The 18,419-nt window shown below is 44.2% G+C and overlaps 1 protein-coding gene across 5 annotated transcripts in view; it reads left to right on the plus strand.

The window, feature by feature from the left end:
- The window catches only part of STK24 (serine/threonine kinase 24), a 121,952-nt gene that overhangs the window by 86,074 nt on the left and 17,459 nt on the right, over positions 1–18,419 (plus strand). For all 5 annotated transcript variants that reach the window (XM_072782575.1, XM_072782573.1, XM_072782572.1 and 2 more), the window contains exons 3-5: positions 444–500; positions 11,181–11,289; positions 11,586–11,743. In XM_072782575.1, the coding sequence (XP_072638676.1) occupies positions 465–500; positions 11,181–11,289; positions 11,586–11,743 (303 nt within the window). In that variant the 5' untranslated portion in view covers positions 444–464. The remainder of the gene's footprint in view (positions 1–443; positions 501–11,180; positions 11,290–11,585; positions 11,744–18,419) is intronic.

An 18,419-nucleotide genomic window follows, 5' to 3' on the forward strand; every position in this document is an offset into this window, starting at 1 on the left:
CAGAAGGGCAGTGACCTGCTCTCCTGGATGTGCACTCTGGGTGCATCCTTACTGACACCCAGGGTGGGACACAGGTGACTGCCACTGGCCCCGATGGGCTTTGGGGACTGGTTCTCACACCCAGCTGTTCCTGGGGATCACTGACTTAAGTTGTTTAAAAGGGGAAGCCCCCTCATCCCCACCCCACTCCCCTCTTCAGAGATTCTGGTTCAGCAGGTCCAGAACATGCTGCCTACCTGAGTCTGATGCAGGCTGGCACAAACCGCAGAAGCCCCTAATGATGTAGTGAGGGCTTTTCCTCCATGGGACTCACTTGCACAAGTTCTTTTTGCTCTTAACATATTTGTAAAAATTTCCAGTTCCAAAATAACAGTGAAAACCTTGAGATTATTTAAATTTTTTTCTGGTTTTTAAAAAATAATTTCCCTTTTTTGTTTCTATAGGACACCAAATTGTGGATAATAATGGAATACCTTGGTGGAGGCTCCGCATTAGATCTAGTAAGTATCACAACCGATGCCTAAATGCACATTAAAGTTCTCCTCGGTAAATCTTGGTTGTGAAGGTAATTGTTTTTATCTATGTCTGTTTCCGTCGTCACTTGCATGAGAAAAGGACCAAACTATACCTTAGAGTATCTATTTCTGCTTCTAATAATATTTATTATTATATAATAGTCTTTTTATTCTTTTAAAAGATTTTATTTATTAGAGAAAGAAAGCATGTGTGAGTAGGGGCAGGGGCAGAGGGAGAGAATCTCCAGCAGACCCCCGCCGAGCGTGGAGCATGACTCTGGGATCCATCTCACAACCCTGACATCGTGACCTGAGCCAAAACCAAGAGTTGGATGCTCAACCAACTGAGCCGCCAGGTGCCCCTAGTTCTGCTTTTGAAATCAGTTTTTTGCTGTTTCCTGGGAAGCTGGTAAATCCGTTCATAGAAGCTGTGAAGGATTCTCCCTATCATTCTCTTCCTTAAGAACAGTTTGTTAGCTTGTCTTCCAAAATTGGTTTCAACTTTTTTGGAGCTGAGATACCATCCTTATTTCCTGTTTCAGATAGTAGCTTAGCTTCCAAAACATGTGTGTAACATTTTCATTTATAACTAATTAGAATCGGGATTTTTAAAACTTACTTGATTTCAGGAGTAAGACTGTCAGGCAGAGTGTAATGATTGCAGAACGGTGTCCCCGTCAGAGCTGTGGTCAGGCAGGCAGGCGAGCACAGTTCTGTTTCTGGGATGCATGTGCAGAGGCCTTGATGGTGGAGCCAGATCCATGCCTGTGGTCTTGTCTCCTATCTGGCCTGGACCTACTGTGCCATTAGTCATTAGTGTGTGCCAGCCACATGCAAGATAGTGGAGACTAGCAATAGGTTGACCTCAGAGTCCAGTCTGCAACTTGCTGCCCTTGGTAAAACATGGCCACATGTTGGCCTCTGACCAGGTGCTTACAAATAACCAGTGAACATAAGGCTTGTGTAAGTTGTCCTAGAAACAGTATATGCAGAACACATTTTTAAAAACTCCCACAAAAAAAAACAAAAAAAACAAAAAAAAAAACCTCCCACAGTTGTTTAGCACTTGTTATCTTGTCCCCACTGCGGGTTTAAATGCAATGAATTCAGTATAGTATACTCAGCACTCTTTTCCCACCTGTCCTGTAGTTTCTAGAACAGGCCTCGTCTGTCATATTGTTAGAAGGTGGGTCCTGCCTGGTAGAGACAGTTGTCAGGATGATGGGCCAGCAGTTTTCACTGCTCTCAGAGTGGATGCTGAAAGAAGCCCGTGTGTCTTAGTGGTTATAGTTTTACACAGATCTTATCCACTAAGAGAAGTGCCCTGTGGTTAAAAGGAGATTTCTTTTCACACTGGGAGTAGCAGTTAGGTTTTTGGGTAGGTGAACCTCTAAAACTTTATTCATCTCTAAAAGTATTATGTACCCAATCTTAAAATATCACATCAAGTTATAAACCATAAAAGCAATTGGTCAAAGTAGTGTTCAAAAGGAAATTTCAAGAAAAAATTATTTTTATTTTTTTATTTTTAAAGATTTTAGTTATTTATTCATAGAGACACACACACACACAGAGGGGGGGAGAGAGAGAGAGAGAGAGAGAGAGAGAGAGAGAGAGAGGCAGAGACACAGGCAGAGGGAGAAGCAGGCTCCATGCAGGGAGCCCGACGTGGGATTCGATCCCAGGTCTCCAGGATCACACCCTGGGCTGCAGGCGGCGCTAAACCGCTGTGCCACCAGGGCTGCCCTCAAGAAAAAATTTAATACCATATCAACAATTATATTAAAATGAGAACAGCCAGATAAATTTCATGACTTGCTTTGCATCTTTTCCATAAATAAACACATGACACAAAGAGCTTTTCATTTTTGATTCTTTTGGGAAATACTGCAAGAACATAGAAAATGATCTCATTTTGTGTAATTAGATTTACTGTTATCCTGGGCACATCTCCTCAGTGGCACGCATGAAATTGTTTGCAGGGACTCTCTCCTTCAACACTAGGCCCTTCAGAGAAGCACTCTAGTCTCTCAATGCTCTGGTTTATTCATTGTTAATGCCACAGTAATTTATTTAGTAGTAACTGTCTTTGGAGCTTTGAAGTCTGTGAAATTGTAGACATTACAATTAGAAAGAGGTGTAGAACTCTCCACTTAAAAAATCTCCTATTGTAACAGTCCCAGCAGACAGCCATCCATCCTTCCACATTAATGGTGCTGCTGATAAGAACCAAGCATCCTTTTTTATTTTTTATTTTATTTAAAGATTTTATTTATTTATTCATGAGAGACACACACACAGAGAGGCAGAGACACAGGCAGAGGGAGAAGTAGGCTCCCTGTGAGGAGCCCGATGGGAGACTCAATCCCAGGACCCCAGGATCACGCCCTGAGCTGAAGGCAGACACTCAACCACTGAGTTACCCTGGTGCCCCGCAAGAATCCTTTTTTAGACATCCCTAATCATCTCATTTTAATTGATGAGCAAACGGAGACCCACAGAGGTTGGGCATCCCAGCTAGCAGATAGGGCTGGACCTTGGACCTTGTGCCCAGCTGTAGAGCTTGTGGCTCACCCTGGTCCTACACTGTCCTTTCCATTCCTCTGATGTTGTGTATCTTTCTTTGTATCCCCTTGCTGTTGGCCTGTCCGCAAGCTGCAAAGACAAGGACACATTAATAATAGGAGACAAGAATTATTTTTGAATGTTGAAATCAGTTAGGATTATTTTGAGAGAGTCAGTTATTTGTTTATAAAAGATTTTAAGAATGAGAATATTGTTGCATATAAAAATTTGGGTACCATGTAGCTGAATATATCGATTTGGGGCATTTCTCTGAAAAATTAACTTTGCTTTTATTAAATGTCTTTCTGGTAAGAGGTATAGCGCTAATATGAGTGTATGTGACTTTGGAGGAGCCCCACACATCTGGGCATGTGGAGGGAAAGGACCAGGTATGCTTTGTTTAAGGGGAGGGCTGTGCCATCCCCCAGAGCATGTAGATTTCACATGCTCTTTCTTCATCTTTTACTCTCTAGATTCATTTTTTCCTCTTTATGCCCTCAGTAACTGACATAGTCAGCTTGGGCTGCCATAGCAGATTACCATGGACTGGGGGCTTAAACAACATTTATTTCTCACAGTTCTGGAGGTTGGGAAGCCAAAGGTCAAGGCACGGGCAGATGGGGTGTCTTTTGAGCCCCACTTCCTGGCTAACAGGTGGTGTCTTGTATTTTTGTATGAGCAATCTCCCTGGCCTCGACTTGATGAGGGCACTAATCCTGTTCATGAGGATTCCATACATATAATTCTCATCACGGTCCAGAGGCTCTGCCTTCCTAAAGCCATGACACTTGGTGGTAGGTTTTTAACATTTGAATTTTGAATGGTGGGGTGGGCATGACATTCAGTCCCTAACAGGATGCAAACTAAGGCGCCAGTGTAGTCTGACAGACAGCTGTCTCTATAAGCCCTCCCTGTTCTTAGCCATTAGTGTGTTGAAGTATGGAGTGCAGATTTTGTTTTTTTGCCTTTTTACTCTGCATTGTGGTTACCAAGTCTTTTTACTTAGGCTCTCAGACAGTATTTGAATTCCTTGCATTGAATAGTAATGACACCATAGCCTAGACAGGAAGATGACACTTCCGAGACAGGAAGATGGCCACTCTCTTTCAGCTGAGATTGCCTTTTGACCAGGTCTGGTAGTGAATTTTGGGGGGCTGGCTTTTAATTCTGGAATTGAGGTTCTAACTGGAGGCTGGCTCCAGGTTAGGATGTGGGACAAAGATAGAATTTCCTGGATATTCCCTGGTGGGAAGCAGGGTGTTTTGGATGTTGGTGGGGAGCTGTCTGGGTGTGGGAGAGCTTCCTCAGGTCCATGCCACTGAGCCCTCTGAAGTACCAGTGGTGTCAACTGTCGGAACTTGAGAGAACTGCAAACCTGATCCTCTTTTGCTATTTCATACATTTGGAGGTGGCCTGAGAGAGGAAAGGGACTTTGCCCCAGGGTATAGATGGTTGGCTTCAAGATCAGGTTGAGAATCCTCTCTTGCAGCATGGCATATAAGTCTTGGGCTCCCTGGATAAGACAAACTGAAGGACACAACTGAAAGGTTTCATAACTCCAACTTTGGAATTAACACAGGTTGACTCCTGGTGAATTCCTGAGAGGCTGTCCCACGCATGAACTTACAGCCCTGTTGCCTGGGTGTGGGCCTCTCTCTATCTGGTGGAAGATAAACTAATGCTGTTGGAGAGTATGTGTCACTTGGAACTTTCTTTTCCTCTTTCCTGGTGTTGCATCCTTTTAATGTAACTGATACCTTTTACCTGCTATTTGAGCAGCAAAAGATAGTATCTGGCATGAAGAATAGTATTAGACACAATACAGCCTAGTTTTTTTTTTTTTTTTTAAGATTTTATTTATTTATTCATGAGAGACAGAGGCAGAGACACAGGCAAGGGAGGAGAAACAGGCTCCATGCTGGGAGCCTGATGTGGGACCCGATCCCGTGACTCCAAGATCACGCGCTGAGCCACCCAGGCATCCTAATTTTTTTCTTTTTTTTAAAGTTTATTTATTTTTGCTTAGTAATCTTTATACCCAACATGAGGCTCGAACTCATGACCCCACGACCAAGAGTCTTTCGCATGCTCTTCAACTGAACCATCCAGGCATCCCCCAATATAGCTTAGTTATTAAGAGCCACAAATGATTAGAGTAAAACTGGCATATATTTTGTTTAGAATGCACACGTGTGTTCAATCTGTTGATTTTTTTTAATTGGAAAGTTAATGAATACGTGAAATAAAATGTTTGTAGGATCCCCATAGAAGCCCTAGAAGGTGCTGTGAGGAGATGCTGGATTCCAGTTTGAAAACCACGTGTATAAATAATTTCTCAAGTTCTATCTGCTTCTAAGGTGCCATGACTTAGGCACGTAATAGGTATCATGCAGTTGAAGACTTGATGACTTAAAACATGGTAGATTTTAGGTGAATTCATTTTTCATTCAGAAACTATTTGTTGTGTGCTGCATATCAGGCGCTGTTCTAGCTGCATATCAGGCGCTGTTCTAGCCCCTGGAAGTTACTGCAGTGAACAAGGCAGAAGGAAATCCCATTGGCATGGAGCGTAGTTCTGGTGAGAGAAGACAGTCCATTAAATTGTATGTCAGAAAGTGCTACAAGGGGAAGAAAGCCAGCTGGGGTGGATTGGGAGGATTGGAGTGAGGATTAGCAGCAGCCAGCCAGAGTCAGAAAGATTTGTAGTGACTGGGTCAGCATGTACTGCAGGACAGTGTCGAGGATGAAGGATGGCCTTGGAATCTAGCTAAGAAGGAGCTGTGAGTGCTCCATGAAGTGGTCACTCATTCAGAGATGTTTGACAAACTTAAAAATGAATATGCAGCATGATTTAAAACAATGAGATGGCACATTCATTAATGTTAGGCCAAGCTGCTATTGCAGTGCCTCCTGCACGCCCCACCCCCAAATGTCTCACACAGAAGAGAGTGTTGAATGTCATAGAGAGAAGTAGTTGACCCTGGAACAACACGGTTTCAACTGCACGCATTCACTTATGCTGCTTTTTTTTTCCTATATGAGGCAGTATGTAAATGGATTTTCTCTTCCTTATGATTTTATTAATACCATTTTATTTTGTAAGAATACAGTATATGATACATGTAACCTACAAAATGTATGTTAAGAGACTATTTATGTAGTGGTAAGGCTTCCCAGGCAACAGCAGGCTGTTAGTAGTTAGATTTTTGGGAAGTTGTAGGTGGATTTTCAACTACGCAGGGGCCTGGCACCCTTCACCTGACATGACATTGTTCATGGGTCAACTCTGTTTCTGTCCCACGTTCGGGGGGAGGGTCACATGGTCATCAGAGCCCTGCTCTGGAGGGTGGCTCTGTCAACTCTCACCTTTGGTTTCCCATGGGCTTCAGTTAGTGTTGCCAAGGCCAAGGCAGGGGCTGTCACCTCTGTGCATAGTCCATGAGCAAGGATTAGTCACATGGCCAAGCCTGCTACTGTAGATGCTGGCCTGTGTGGACTCTTGTTGGGAGGCAGTGTGCATGGCTAGTAAGTCTCTGTTACAGAGGAGGGAGGGAGAGAGATAATTGTAAGTCACCCAGAGATGAGAGGCAGTCTAAATTATTTTTCCTGGGAGTCTTTTATAAAAATGAAAAGTCTACATCTACCTCTTAATGTTAGAGACCACCATATTTATACTGCTTAGAAATGTTAATGGTGGAGGATGCTAATATAGGACTCTGAGAACTTAGTTGGGTGTTCCCCACCAGTGAGGAAGTCTGGTGTAGAGAACACCCGAATACCTTTGATAGTGACTTCTGACACCATGGGGGATCTCCTCTGACTCTTTCTCCCTTTACCCCACTGTCCCTTCCATGGCATATAAATCATTGGCGAGTGGTGGTGAGGTCAGATTTTAAAGGGCATAACCATACATATATTAATCAAAGAGCCAGCTCTTAATGATCCAGGGGAAAGTTTTAAAATTATTTTCCCTGCTCTTCTCATTTCCCCTTGGTGGTGACACCAGGCGGCTTTGCTGTTTCTTTCCGGAGACTTGATAACAGAAGGGTGGAGGTGGTTAAATCCAAGTCTAGCCAAATGTTCCTGATTACCCGGTTGGGTAGAAAGCTGCTGGAGGAGGAAATGGAGACTGTACTCTGTGGTAGGATCTGGAACAACTGGATTCTCCTTCTGTATTCTGGTGTGAATAGGAGCACACACCAGCAGCCCTGCCCTCCTTCCTCTGCTCTCCTGGGGTATCAGAAAAATGCCTTTCGAGTATTAAATTGTCTCTGTCCTGTGAACATTCAAAAACTGATGTGGAGAAGACAGACAAGTCAGGATTTTCGGATTGTGTTCTTTGGAACAGTAGTTTTTTTGTTTTATTTAAATTCAACTTGCCAACATATAGTATAACACCCAGTGCTCATCCCATCTAGCGTCCTCCTTAGTGCCCATCACCCAGCTACTCCAACTCCCCGCCCACCTCCCCTTCCGCAATCCTTTGTTTCCCAGAGTTAAGAGTCTCTCATGGGGGGGAAAAAGAGTATCTCATGGTTTGTCTCCCTCTCTCATTTTTCTAAGTTCCCCTCCTTTCCCCTATAATCCCTTTCACTATTTCTTATATTCCACGTGTGAGTGAAACCATATGATGATTATCCTTCTCTGGTTGACTTACTTCACTCAGCATAATACCCTCCAGTTCCATCCATGTGAAAGCAAATGGTGGGTATTTATCCTTTCTAATGGCTGAGGAATATTCCATTGTGTACATAGACCACAGCTTCTTTATCCATTCATCTTTCGATGGCCACCGAGGCTCCTTCCACAGTTTGGCTATTGTGGCCATTGCTGCTGTAAACACTGGGGTGCAGGTGTCCCCACGTTTCACTGCATCTGTATCTTTGGGGTAAATCCCCAGCAGTGCAATTGCTGGGTCGTAGGGCAGGTCTATTTTGAACTCTTTGAGGAACCTCCACACAGTTTTCCAGAGTGGCTGCACCAGCTCACATTCCTACCAACAGTGTAAGAGGGTTCCCTTTTCTCCGCATCCTCTCCAACATTTGTTGTTTCCCGTCTTGTTAATTTTCCCCATTCTCACTGGTGTGAGGTGGTATCTCATTGTGGTTTTGGTTTGTATTTCCCTGACGGCAAGTGATGTGGAGCATTTCCACATGTGCTTCTGGCCATGTCTATGTCTTCCTCTGTGAGATCTCTGCTCATGTCTTCTGCCCATTTCATGATTGGATTGTTTGTTTCTTGGATGTTGAGTTTGATAATGGAGCAGTAGTTTTGATGTATGTTGCTTGGAAAGAATACCCTCGGTCAGATAATTTTGGGAAAAATTAGGTTCTGTGGAATAGTGTGTGCAAATGGCTGCCTTCATCTGAGGTAATCTTTCAGTATCTTTTTTTTCTTAAAGATTTTTTATTTATTCATTTTAGAGAGAGAGCACGTGAGAGCTGGAGCTGGGGGGAAGGGCAGAGGGAGAGGGAGAGGCAGATTCCCTGCTGAGCAGGGAGCCTTATGCCGTGGGGCTCTATCATGACCTGAGCTGAAGGCAGACGCTTGGGTGACCGAGGCAGCCAGGTGCCCCTGGACACTATCTTAATTAGAAGTCGGAATCCCTCGTGGCAGGCTCCTGACCCAAGGTGGTGACCATCTGAGCCTCTGGTGTGCGGTAGGACCAGAGAGCCCAGCGCGTTGTCTCGCCCCGGTATTCTGCTCGGGTGCCTGCTGGGGGACAGCCCGGTCCCAGTGTGCTGCTGCCTGGCGCCAGGGTCCCGGCGAGGCCCGCACGTTAGGAGGAGCGGCCAGCTTTGAGGAGCCCCTGCCCGCCCCCACCGTCCCGCCTGCACGCACGTCAGAGCAAGTCGGGCCTGCGAGCGACGGCGGCACGGCTCCCGGGAGGCTCCAGAAAGCAGCGCCAGGCACAGGTCCAGTTGTGACAAAGTGACAGGGGGACCCTCGCCTGCCGCCCGCCTCGGGCCCCATTAAACAGCTGTTCTGTTGCCACCGTCCCGGCGAAGGCCCTGAGACACACGAGTAGGCCTGTCTGTCCAGGACGGTGTCCGTGTGTCAGTCAGGACGCTACTGTGGAAAGACTCCTAGTTCTCATCCCTTTTGGTTCAAAGCACATCTTTCTCTTCTCTCTTTCTTGAGGGAAGCCGCAAAGTTCCTGCCAATTTTGTTTTTTGAGTCGGTCGACGCGCGCCGTAACCTGAGTCTCAGGAGCGTGGCATAGCGACCCGGCGAGCCCGCGTGGTGCTGTGCGCGCCGCAAGGTCGCTGCCGCCTGTCCCCGCCCAGCTCTCACGGCGCTGCTGCTGGATTCTCCGCGGGGGCTTTCGTCCTCACGTTCCTTCTGTGACTGCAAATCCGTGCCTCCCACTCCCCTTCACCCATTTGCCCGGCCCCGCCCTCCTCTGGCAACCACTGGTTTGTTCTCTGTATTTACAGGTGTGATTCTCTAAAGCTCCTCTGTCTTGGTAAAAGTTACTCAGGGAGGGGCGTCCGGGTGGCACAGTTGCTTGAGCATCTGATGTGTGGTTTAGGCTCAGGTCGTGATTTTCAGGGTTGTGGGATCGAGCCCCGGGTCAGGCTCAGTGCGGAGTCTGCTGCAGATTCTCCCTCTACTCCTCCTGCTTGGGCTCCCTTGCTCTCTTTCTCTCTCTCTCTAAAATAAATAAATATCAAAAACAAAAAGTTATTTGGAACGTCATAGGGTTGTGGCTTCCTTTGAAGGAAGTGTGAGAATTTGGGTAATGATGGCATTCACAATCGGATCGAAAAACAGAACACCGAGGATAGTCCTATGGATGAAAAAATGAGTGTAAATCATGAGAATTCTGGCCTTCTCTCTGACGGCGTCATTATTAGTCCTTTAGGCAGGTTTTGCTGATTTGTGTCATTATTAGTTGTGGTTGAATTCTGTGCCCTGCAGCAATGGTGGACTATTAAACTGGTCCGAGCTGAGCTCTAGAACCTTATTTTTCCATTTTAAAAGGGAGGACGGGACACCTGGGTGGCTCAGCGGTTGAGCCTCTCTGCCTTCAGCCCAGGGCATGATCCTTGGGGTCCCAGGATTGGGTGCCACTTCGGGCTCCCTGCATGGAGCCTGCTTCTCCCTCTGCCTGTGTCTCTGCCTCTCTCTCTCTCTTTCTTTGTTTTTCTCTTTCTCTTTCTCTGTGTATCTCTCATGAATAAATAAATAAATTCTTTTAAAAAAAATTAAAGAAGGGATAGATGCACTTGACATTTCTTTCTTACATCTTTGTACAATTATGATCTTAAGACGTCAGTATTCTTTTGAGTTTCTCACAAGTAAGGGTTTTTAAAGGCCATTCTATATTATTGGGGCAATGTAATATTCTCATGTGACAAAAAAAATCTCCTATAATAAGGGCTTAATCCCCTATCACCCATCTCCCCCCAGGTCTTAAAATTCAGATTTGAAAAGATCTGGGGTAGGGGTGGCCTCAGAAGGCAGTCGGCCCCCAGGCCTGTCTTGTTGACCATGGGTGTGGTGGTGACCATGGTGTGGGGAGGACAGTGCCATGCCGCTGTGTGCCCTTCCAGCTGCTTTGTGCCCTCCCCCCTGCTGTGTGCCTTTCCAGCTGCTCTGTGCCCTTCCAGCTGCTCTGTGCCCTCCCTCCTGCTGTGTGCCTTTCCAGCTGTTATGTGCCTTTCCAGCTGCTCTGTGCCCTCCCCCCTGCTGTGTGCCTTTCCACCTGCTCGGTGCCCTTCCAGCTGCTGTGTGCCCTGCCAGCTGCCTGGTGCCCTACCACCTGCCCTGTGCTCTTCCAGCTGCCGGGTGCCCTTCCAGCAAGGACTGCGAGCTGCCGGGCTCAGGTGGTGTAGGCACGGTGGGCTGCGCACAGGCTCTCTCACTGGCCCAGTTTGCTTTATTCGGCAAAATCTTTTTCTCTGCTGCTTTCTTTACTTTTTTGAGGGGTGAAGGGAGGAGTCCTTTCAATATGTTTTAATTGTTTAGACAAAATATCTGTTTTGGACTGAAGAAGTTTTTAGACTTGAATCTTGTCCATTTAACATATGCCTTGTTCTGTGATCTGAAACTACTTCTAAGATGATCATTTAACTTTAATCATTCTTTTCTTATTAGTTAGAACCTGGCCCTTTAGATGAAACTCAGATTGCTACTATATTAAGAGAAATACTGAAAGGACTTGATTATTTGCATTCAGAGAAGAAAATTCACAGAGATATCAAAGGTAAGAAAAGATCTTTTATTCCTTTGAAATCCTAAGGCGGGTGGGATTATGTTGTAGAGTTAAATATGTACCGGTCTCCTCGTTGGAGGTTGTTCTGTGTGTATTTGAGGGGTGCCTTTGACATGCCTGGGGCAGGGGTGGCTTTGAGGAGGATCTCCCCAAAACCGTACCTTTAGTGCCTGCTCTTGTTGAGCACAGGATGTCCTTGGCGAGAGAACGTGTGCATTCCTGACGTGGTAACGGACAGAGCAGCACAGCACATAATATCAGGAGGCATCTTGGGTTTTATTTTGCAGCTGCCAATGTTCTGCTCTCTGAACACGGAGAGGTGAAGCTGGCTGATTTTGGGGTGGCGGGCCAACTGACAGATACCCAGATAAAAAGGAATACCTTCGTGGGCACCCCCTTCTGGATGGCACCCGAAGTCATTAAACAGTCTGCCTATGACTCAAAGGTAAGGGCCGCCTCTTCACATTCGCTGGCTCTAGAGAGTCATCCTCGTCTGTGCTTTAGCCTCGCAGCTTTTCCAGGTGGAGTGAAGCAAGTTCCTTGAAGTAGGACATAAAGGTAGTTCCCTCAGACCTTGATTAAAAACAGGTTTTATCTCTCTCTCTCTCCTACATTTCATGTCCTTTATTTTTATTTTTATTTTTTTAAAATTTTTATTTATTTATGATAGAGAGAGAGAGAGAGAGAGGCAGAGACACAGGCAGAGGGAGAAGCAGGCTCCATGCACCGGGAGCCCGACGTGGGACTCGATCCCGGGTCTCCAGGATCGCGCCCTGGGCCAAAGGCAGGCGCTAAACCGCTGCGCCACCCAGGGATCCCTTTTATTTTTATTTTTAAAAGATTTTATTTATTCATTTGAGATCGAGAGCATGAGCTGAGAAGCAGACTCCCCACTGAGCATGGAATCCGTGTGGGGCTCCATCCCAGGACCCCGGGATCATGACCTGAACCAAAGGCAGACCCTTAACTGACTGAGCCACCCCACACCCCTCATGTCCTTTATTTATTCAGCCCACAGTTACAAAGTTTTTCGGTTAAACACTGTGTGCTTAATGGTGGTGGGGAACACTTGAGAAGGAGCACGTTGGGAGGTGGAGTGTGGAGGAACTCTGAGCCATATTTAAGGCACAGGCAGAGAAAGAGGTCCTACAAAAGAAATGGAGACCTCACAAAAATATAAGACCAGAAACTGCATTGCTACATATTCTTTCTTGTTATTTTTAACTCTCAGTTAGGATTGTTATTCCTAATGTAAGGCAAACCATAATTCCTTTTATCTACCTTTTTATCTGTTATCAGTTGTAACCCCTCAGTTTTTTCCTGGGTTCTATTTTCCCTGGTGCCTTCAACTAACTTTCTTTTCTCTTTTCTTCTTTCCTTTTCTTCTTCTTTTTTTTCTTTTTTCTTTTTTTCCTTTTCTTCTTTTTTCTTCTTTCCTTTTCTTTTTTCCATCTTTCCTGATTGATTGATTGATTTAAAGAGAATGTGAGAGGGGAGTGGGGTGAGGAAAGGGAGAGAGAATCCTCAAGCTGACTTCCAGCTGAGCACAGAGCCTGATGTAGGGCTCCATCTCACGACCCTGAGATCCTGACCTGAGCTAAAAGCAAGTGTCAGACACTTAACTGAGTGAACCACCCAGGCGTCCTCTTCAACTTTCTTAAACTTCTTATAGACTAAAAAACTTAGGGACCTTGCCTTGAGAATCTCTGATTTAACCCCCCTCTCCTCCCAGCTGCTCATTCTCAGATTGTACACAAAGTAATTTTCACATGGTTCACAGAGAATTGTCTCTTCTGACCCAACAGTTTCTAGGTGAACAAATATTTAACTCACATACATTTGTGGGCTGGTCATTGTTTCCTCTTTTTAAATGAGGATCTTCTCAATATACAGTAGACTTCCCACCTTGTTCAGCACAGCCCACAGAACACACAGTAACCTTTCCTCCAGCCTTCAGGGCACCATCATGAGCCAGCTGTTTGAAGGGCCTATGTAGTACCAGAGTTGCAGGTGGACCTGGTGTTAGTATGGTAGAGACGGGCTTGGCTCTCTTTTGGGTTGTAGTCGTGGCCGTCACTGCCATAGACATCCCGGTGGCCTTGGTAGCCAAGGCCACTGTTGAGTTTTCAGCCCCCAGGGTGACAGAGCGGTGTCATTGTGCCTAGTGCTTGTTAGCATTTCGCCCTGTGGGAGGGATCACCTCCAGAGTAGTCTCTGCAGCCACTACTGCTGCTGGGGTCATAATCATTTTAGGACTTGACAGGAACGTCTGTGTTCAGTTCTTTCTCTTTATTCTAGGCTGAGGCCCATTTATCAAAGTTCATAGAACTGGATTTTGATGGGCACTAGAATCCAAATTGTTCAACTCCTCTGATTACCCTACACTTATTACTTTCTTCCCTTCCTGGTACATGAGCTGATCAATCACAGTGCTTGTGAATCAGGATTCAGATCTTCTATTTTCAGGATTAAGCACCCATCACTGCTCACTTGATGGGTTATAAGGACTCCTCTGAAGTGTCCTCCTTGCCCAGACCTTCCCCTTCCTGTCTCTCTCCTTTAGTCCACTCTGGATGTGTGTTCAAGATTTGGCCCCTAGCTCTTGTCAAGAACAGAACACTCAAACCCTATCTGTAGGTGTTGCAGTATTCTTCTTAGGTAGATTTAAAGTCTCCAGCTTGAGGGGTACACACTTGGTTGGGAGCTTGAAAAGGTATGCCACTCTTTTCACTAGTGTTTGTACCTCTTACTCTGGCCTGTGTCAGAAGCTAAATCTTTTATTTGGGTCATGCCCAACACCTCTTCACTGAAAATCATATGCAAATATCATGTTTATGTCAAGTTTGCTTCCCAGATTTGTTTTTTTTTTTTTTTTTTTTTTAAAGATTTTTTTTTTTAAATTTTTATTTATTTATGATAGTTACAGAGAGAGAGACAGAGGCAGAGACACAGGCAGAGGGAGAAGCAGGCTCCATGCACCGGGAGCCCGATGTGGGATTCGATCCTGGGTCTCCAGGATCGCGCCCTGGGCCAAAGGCAGGCGCCAAACCGCTGCGCCACCCAGGGATCCCCCCCAGATTTGTTGATCCCCAGGAGGCATGGGAAGTACAGATAAGGCTGATGTCAGTGTTTGAGTCTGGGGCCTTGAGGATAATGTGACATTCCTTCTCTCCCATTAGGTGTGGCTCTGGGCTAGTAGCTTTTGTCATGATCAGTACCTGACAAAGGAACTTTTTTCTGCATTTGCTTTGTAGATATCCTTCTAGTGACTGCCCCCATTCTCAGAGGCTTGTCTGACAGGGTAGTTGATGCTCATTTTGGTTACTCTGGTCTCAGGATATACAAACTTATTTGGCTTCTTTCCAATTGCCCCTTCCACTCTTTTCCTAAGGTGTCCATCCAGATGTTTTCCCCAGTGGTCTTTGCATTCCACTAAGGAGCTCACAGCCCCAGGGTGGCAGGATTGTGTTAGCATTGTTAGGACCCCATGCTCCCATCATATTTTGTTTTAGTACACTCACTGATTTTTCAAAGGACGGTCAGGTTGGGGTAAAGCTAGAATGCACCTGCCTCACTGGTTTCTTCATCTTACTGAACCTAAAGGGAGTGTAAACCTTAGTTTTATGTACATCTAGAACCTTGTTTAACATAATGGCCTCTTGAGCCAGTATCTTTGACCCTTTGTCATTTGTCTAGACTCCTGAGATGTCCTGAACATGTTTGCACATATAGGGCATCTTACATTGATCTCAGTTCTTAATCTAAATACAGCCTTTCTAGATCATGATTGCCCATGTCCTAATAGCCTTCATTATTACTATTATTTTTAAGGTGAAGTAGGATAGCTTGGTTTAAGAAGTCCTGAGACTTTGAAGATGGTGCCAAGAGAGATAACTCTGCTTTCCCACAAAGCAGCCTCCACTTTCCACACTTTAGCAGGGTCTTGGACTGAAGAATGTGTTAATCTTTTCTTCCCCCCTCCTCTTTCTTTGTAAGGTTATTATGATGGTATATTAGGAAATGGACTGGACTTGTATAAAAACATTGTCCCTGTTTGATGTCTCTTTCTTTGTATTCATTCATTTGGTTATTGCTGTAGTTGTGCCCAGTGCTAAATAATTTACATCTTTAAAGAGGGAATGAGTCTAGTACTGAGCAAGGAGTGCAGGGGAGCTGAGTGAGGAATGTCAGAGCCAGCTGGGGAGGGCTTCACAGACATAGGGCTTTTCAGCCCCCGCAGAGACGAGGGAGGGATGGATGCTCAGACCCAAGTCTGGTGTGGGAATGGAGTGACATTTGTATTTGGATTGTAGATTGTGGTGAAGAACATAGCAGATGAGGCTGGAGAAATTGACTTGCCTGTTAAGTGAAATATCCTGCAGACACTGAGAAGCCTGTGTCAGGATTCTTTTGTAAATAACTTTTCCCTTTTTTGGTCTCAAAAGCAGTACATAGTCTTTAATCTGGAAAATGCTGGAAAAAATGAGATAAAAAAAGAAAAACATCTGTAGACCTACCATCCCAGCACAAGCTAAGTTATTTTGGTGTCCAGTCATCTCTGAAATAACTGTTTGCAGTCTAACCACGGTGAAGAATAGAAGTAGGTGATATGTTGATGGAAAAAAAATAAAATTATTAAAGAAAGATAAGTAAAGACCAGCAGTATGAGCCTGTCAGTTTTTGGAATCTGCGTGGTTAGCCTGTCCACTGTGGCATGTGACTGGCCCTCTCTGTTCCTGGGGCCGAGCCCACTGGTGTCCCCACCCAGTCCCTGTGAAGGATCAGGAATTACCCACAGAGCCTGCTATGAGTGATAAACCCTGGAGGTGGGGGCAGGATGTGAGTAGGAAAAACATGCAGCTAGGAGACTAATGGTAGGCTTTATTTCAGCACGTAATAATGATTGGGACTTTTCTGATCAACCATGTATTGTTATTTAATGCTAAAATGTTTTTTTCCCTCTGCTGCCTATAAATGTGTACTGTATTAAGTACTATATTTAATTAAGTATGTAGTTTCTATCAAATCCATTTTGAGCTGTGTTTTGACTTGTTATAACTGATTTGGGATTCTTGTTTCTTTTTTTTTTTTTTTTAAAGAAAAGATTTTCTTTTATTAGCTATCTGTAACACTTCCATCTGGATCACTACAGCTTAAAATAGATCACTACCCCTTCCCAGTTATTTAGTATTTAAAGCAGTGGATGAAATCCATACACTAATTCAGAAAAGTTCACATCACCATCAGTTCAGAACAATTGATTTACCAAGCTTATATATTTAAAAAGAAGCATCAGAAGTTAAACATAACAAATAAGATTTTTTTTTTTTTGTCACCATTAAATGTCTGAATTTTAGACAAGATTCTTGTATTGGTGGCTCATGTCCATTGGTTCATTCAACTTTAACACTGGTCTCATCCCCAGTATGTTTTCCAGAACTTTATGGTGAAGGTAGTAACCTTCACCATGAAGCCTCATGAGCTTTCCTAATTCCAACCTGGGCTGCTTTAGCATTTTTACTTTTCTGACAAAGACATCATAGAGTAGATAAGTAGACTGACCAGCCTTTTCTGCGTCTTTTTTGATGCTGTTCAGAATCAATTTATTGACCGCTTCTTTGAAGTCATTTGTCTGCATATCTTGTGCTATAATTTTCATCATCATTTTCCAAATTTGGCAGACCTGTTGGTGATGAGCATAAAAGGTCTTCCAAATCTGTTGTAGTAAAACCAGATAGACAAAGCAAATAACCATTGGTAAGTCTTGACATCTTCCATCATGGTCTGCCATGTTTTGACCATGGAGCACATTTTGTCACAGGTAGTTATATCTGTTACCATGGGAATTAGGTAGTTTTTATCCTGAACGTCCTCAGTAATAGGCTTGAATTTTCTAAATGCACCTTCATCATTCTGCAGATCAGCAAGGCTCACTTCAAAAATGACCCTGGAGGAATCAGATGTGAGTTTGATTCCTTGAATTCTTATCACTAGTATTTTTCCAGTATTTCTTCTGTTGAACATAGCTGGTGTTTTCACATCATACCAATCTTTCTTAGAAAATGAATCAACCACTTCTTGGCTCCCTTTTTGCCACCTTTCCTAAGGCACTTGTTCTTCCCAACAAATTTGGAAGCTGCTCAGGGAGCCAAAAGGCAGGATTCTTGGTTTTTTTTTTTTCCCCTCCTCTTCCTCTTGATTATAGAGCATTGACTCTGGTTCCTTTTAAAATATTTTCTGCACGTAGATTTTTTTTTTTTACACCACTTACATTGTGTTGTATCTGCAGACTTATAGCCAGCTAGCTTTTACTTAATAGGATATTGCAAGGATCTAGAATGTTGTCTATTAGTAGCAACCCCACCCCCATTGAGAAGAATTCCTGATCATCAGTACCAGAGAACTCTGTGTTATTACTAGGAGCATGCTACTAGAACTGTCTATGTAGGGGAAAAAAAGTCTGTTCGTAGATGTACACCTGCCCTTACAACTTTTGCCTTGGGCCTATGTTGAAAATCACTGCTTGTTTTCTCTTAATACCTAATCTCATGAGGGTGCCTGGGTGGCTTAGTCACTTAAGCATCTACCTTTGGCTCAGGTCATGATCTCAGGGTCCTGGGATTGAACCCCACGTCCAGTTCCCTGCTCAGTCCCCGCTGTTTCTCCCTCTGCCACCTACCTCCTGGTTGTCCTCTCACTCTCTATCTCAAATAAATAAATAAATAAATAAATAAATATTTTTTTATAATTCTAATTTCATGGTTTTCCCAGATGGCAGTAAAACCAGTCTCTTCTTATACCTCAATTTTAGTTGCTTTGGAAAATGACTGCCCTTCCCCCACATAACTTTTATTTTAAAACCTAGACATGTGTTCTCATCTGATGCTGTATTTTGTAAATACAGAAATAGATAAATTCTGTTATATTCATGATTCTCTATGAACATCATTGTTAAGTATGTGGTATTTCAGTAAATGTGTTAGAGCAACTAAATCATTCTTCTAAGGTTTAGTGGAAGTAATGCTGCAATGGAATAGTTTTGGCAGGATTCACCATTTTCTAAATCTAAAATTATTTATTTAGGATAGATTTCTAGAAGTGAAATTCGTTGGTTTTAACAA

This window comes from Canis lupus, chromosome 17 (genome assembly GCF_048164855.1).
Source record: "Canis lupus baileyi chromosome 17, mCanLup2.hap1, whole genome shotgun sequence".
NCBI lineage: Eukaryota > Metazoa > Chordata > Mammalia > Carnivora > Canidae > Canis > Canis lupus.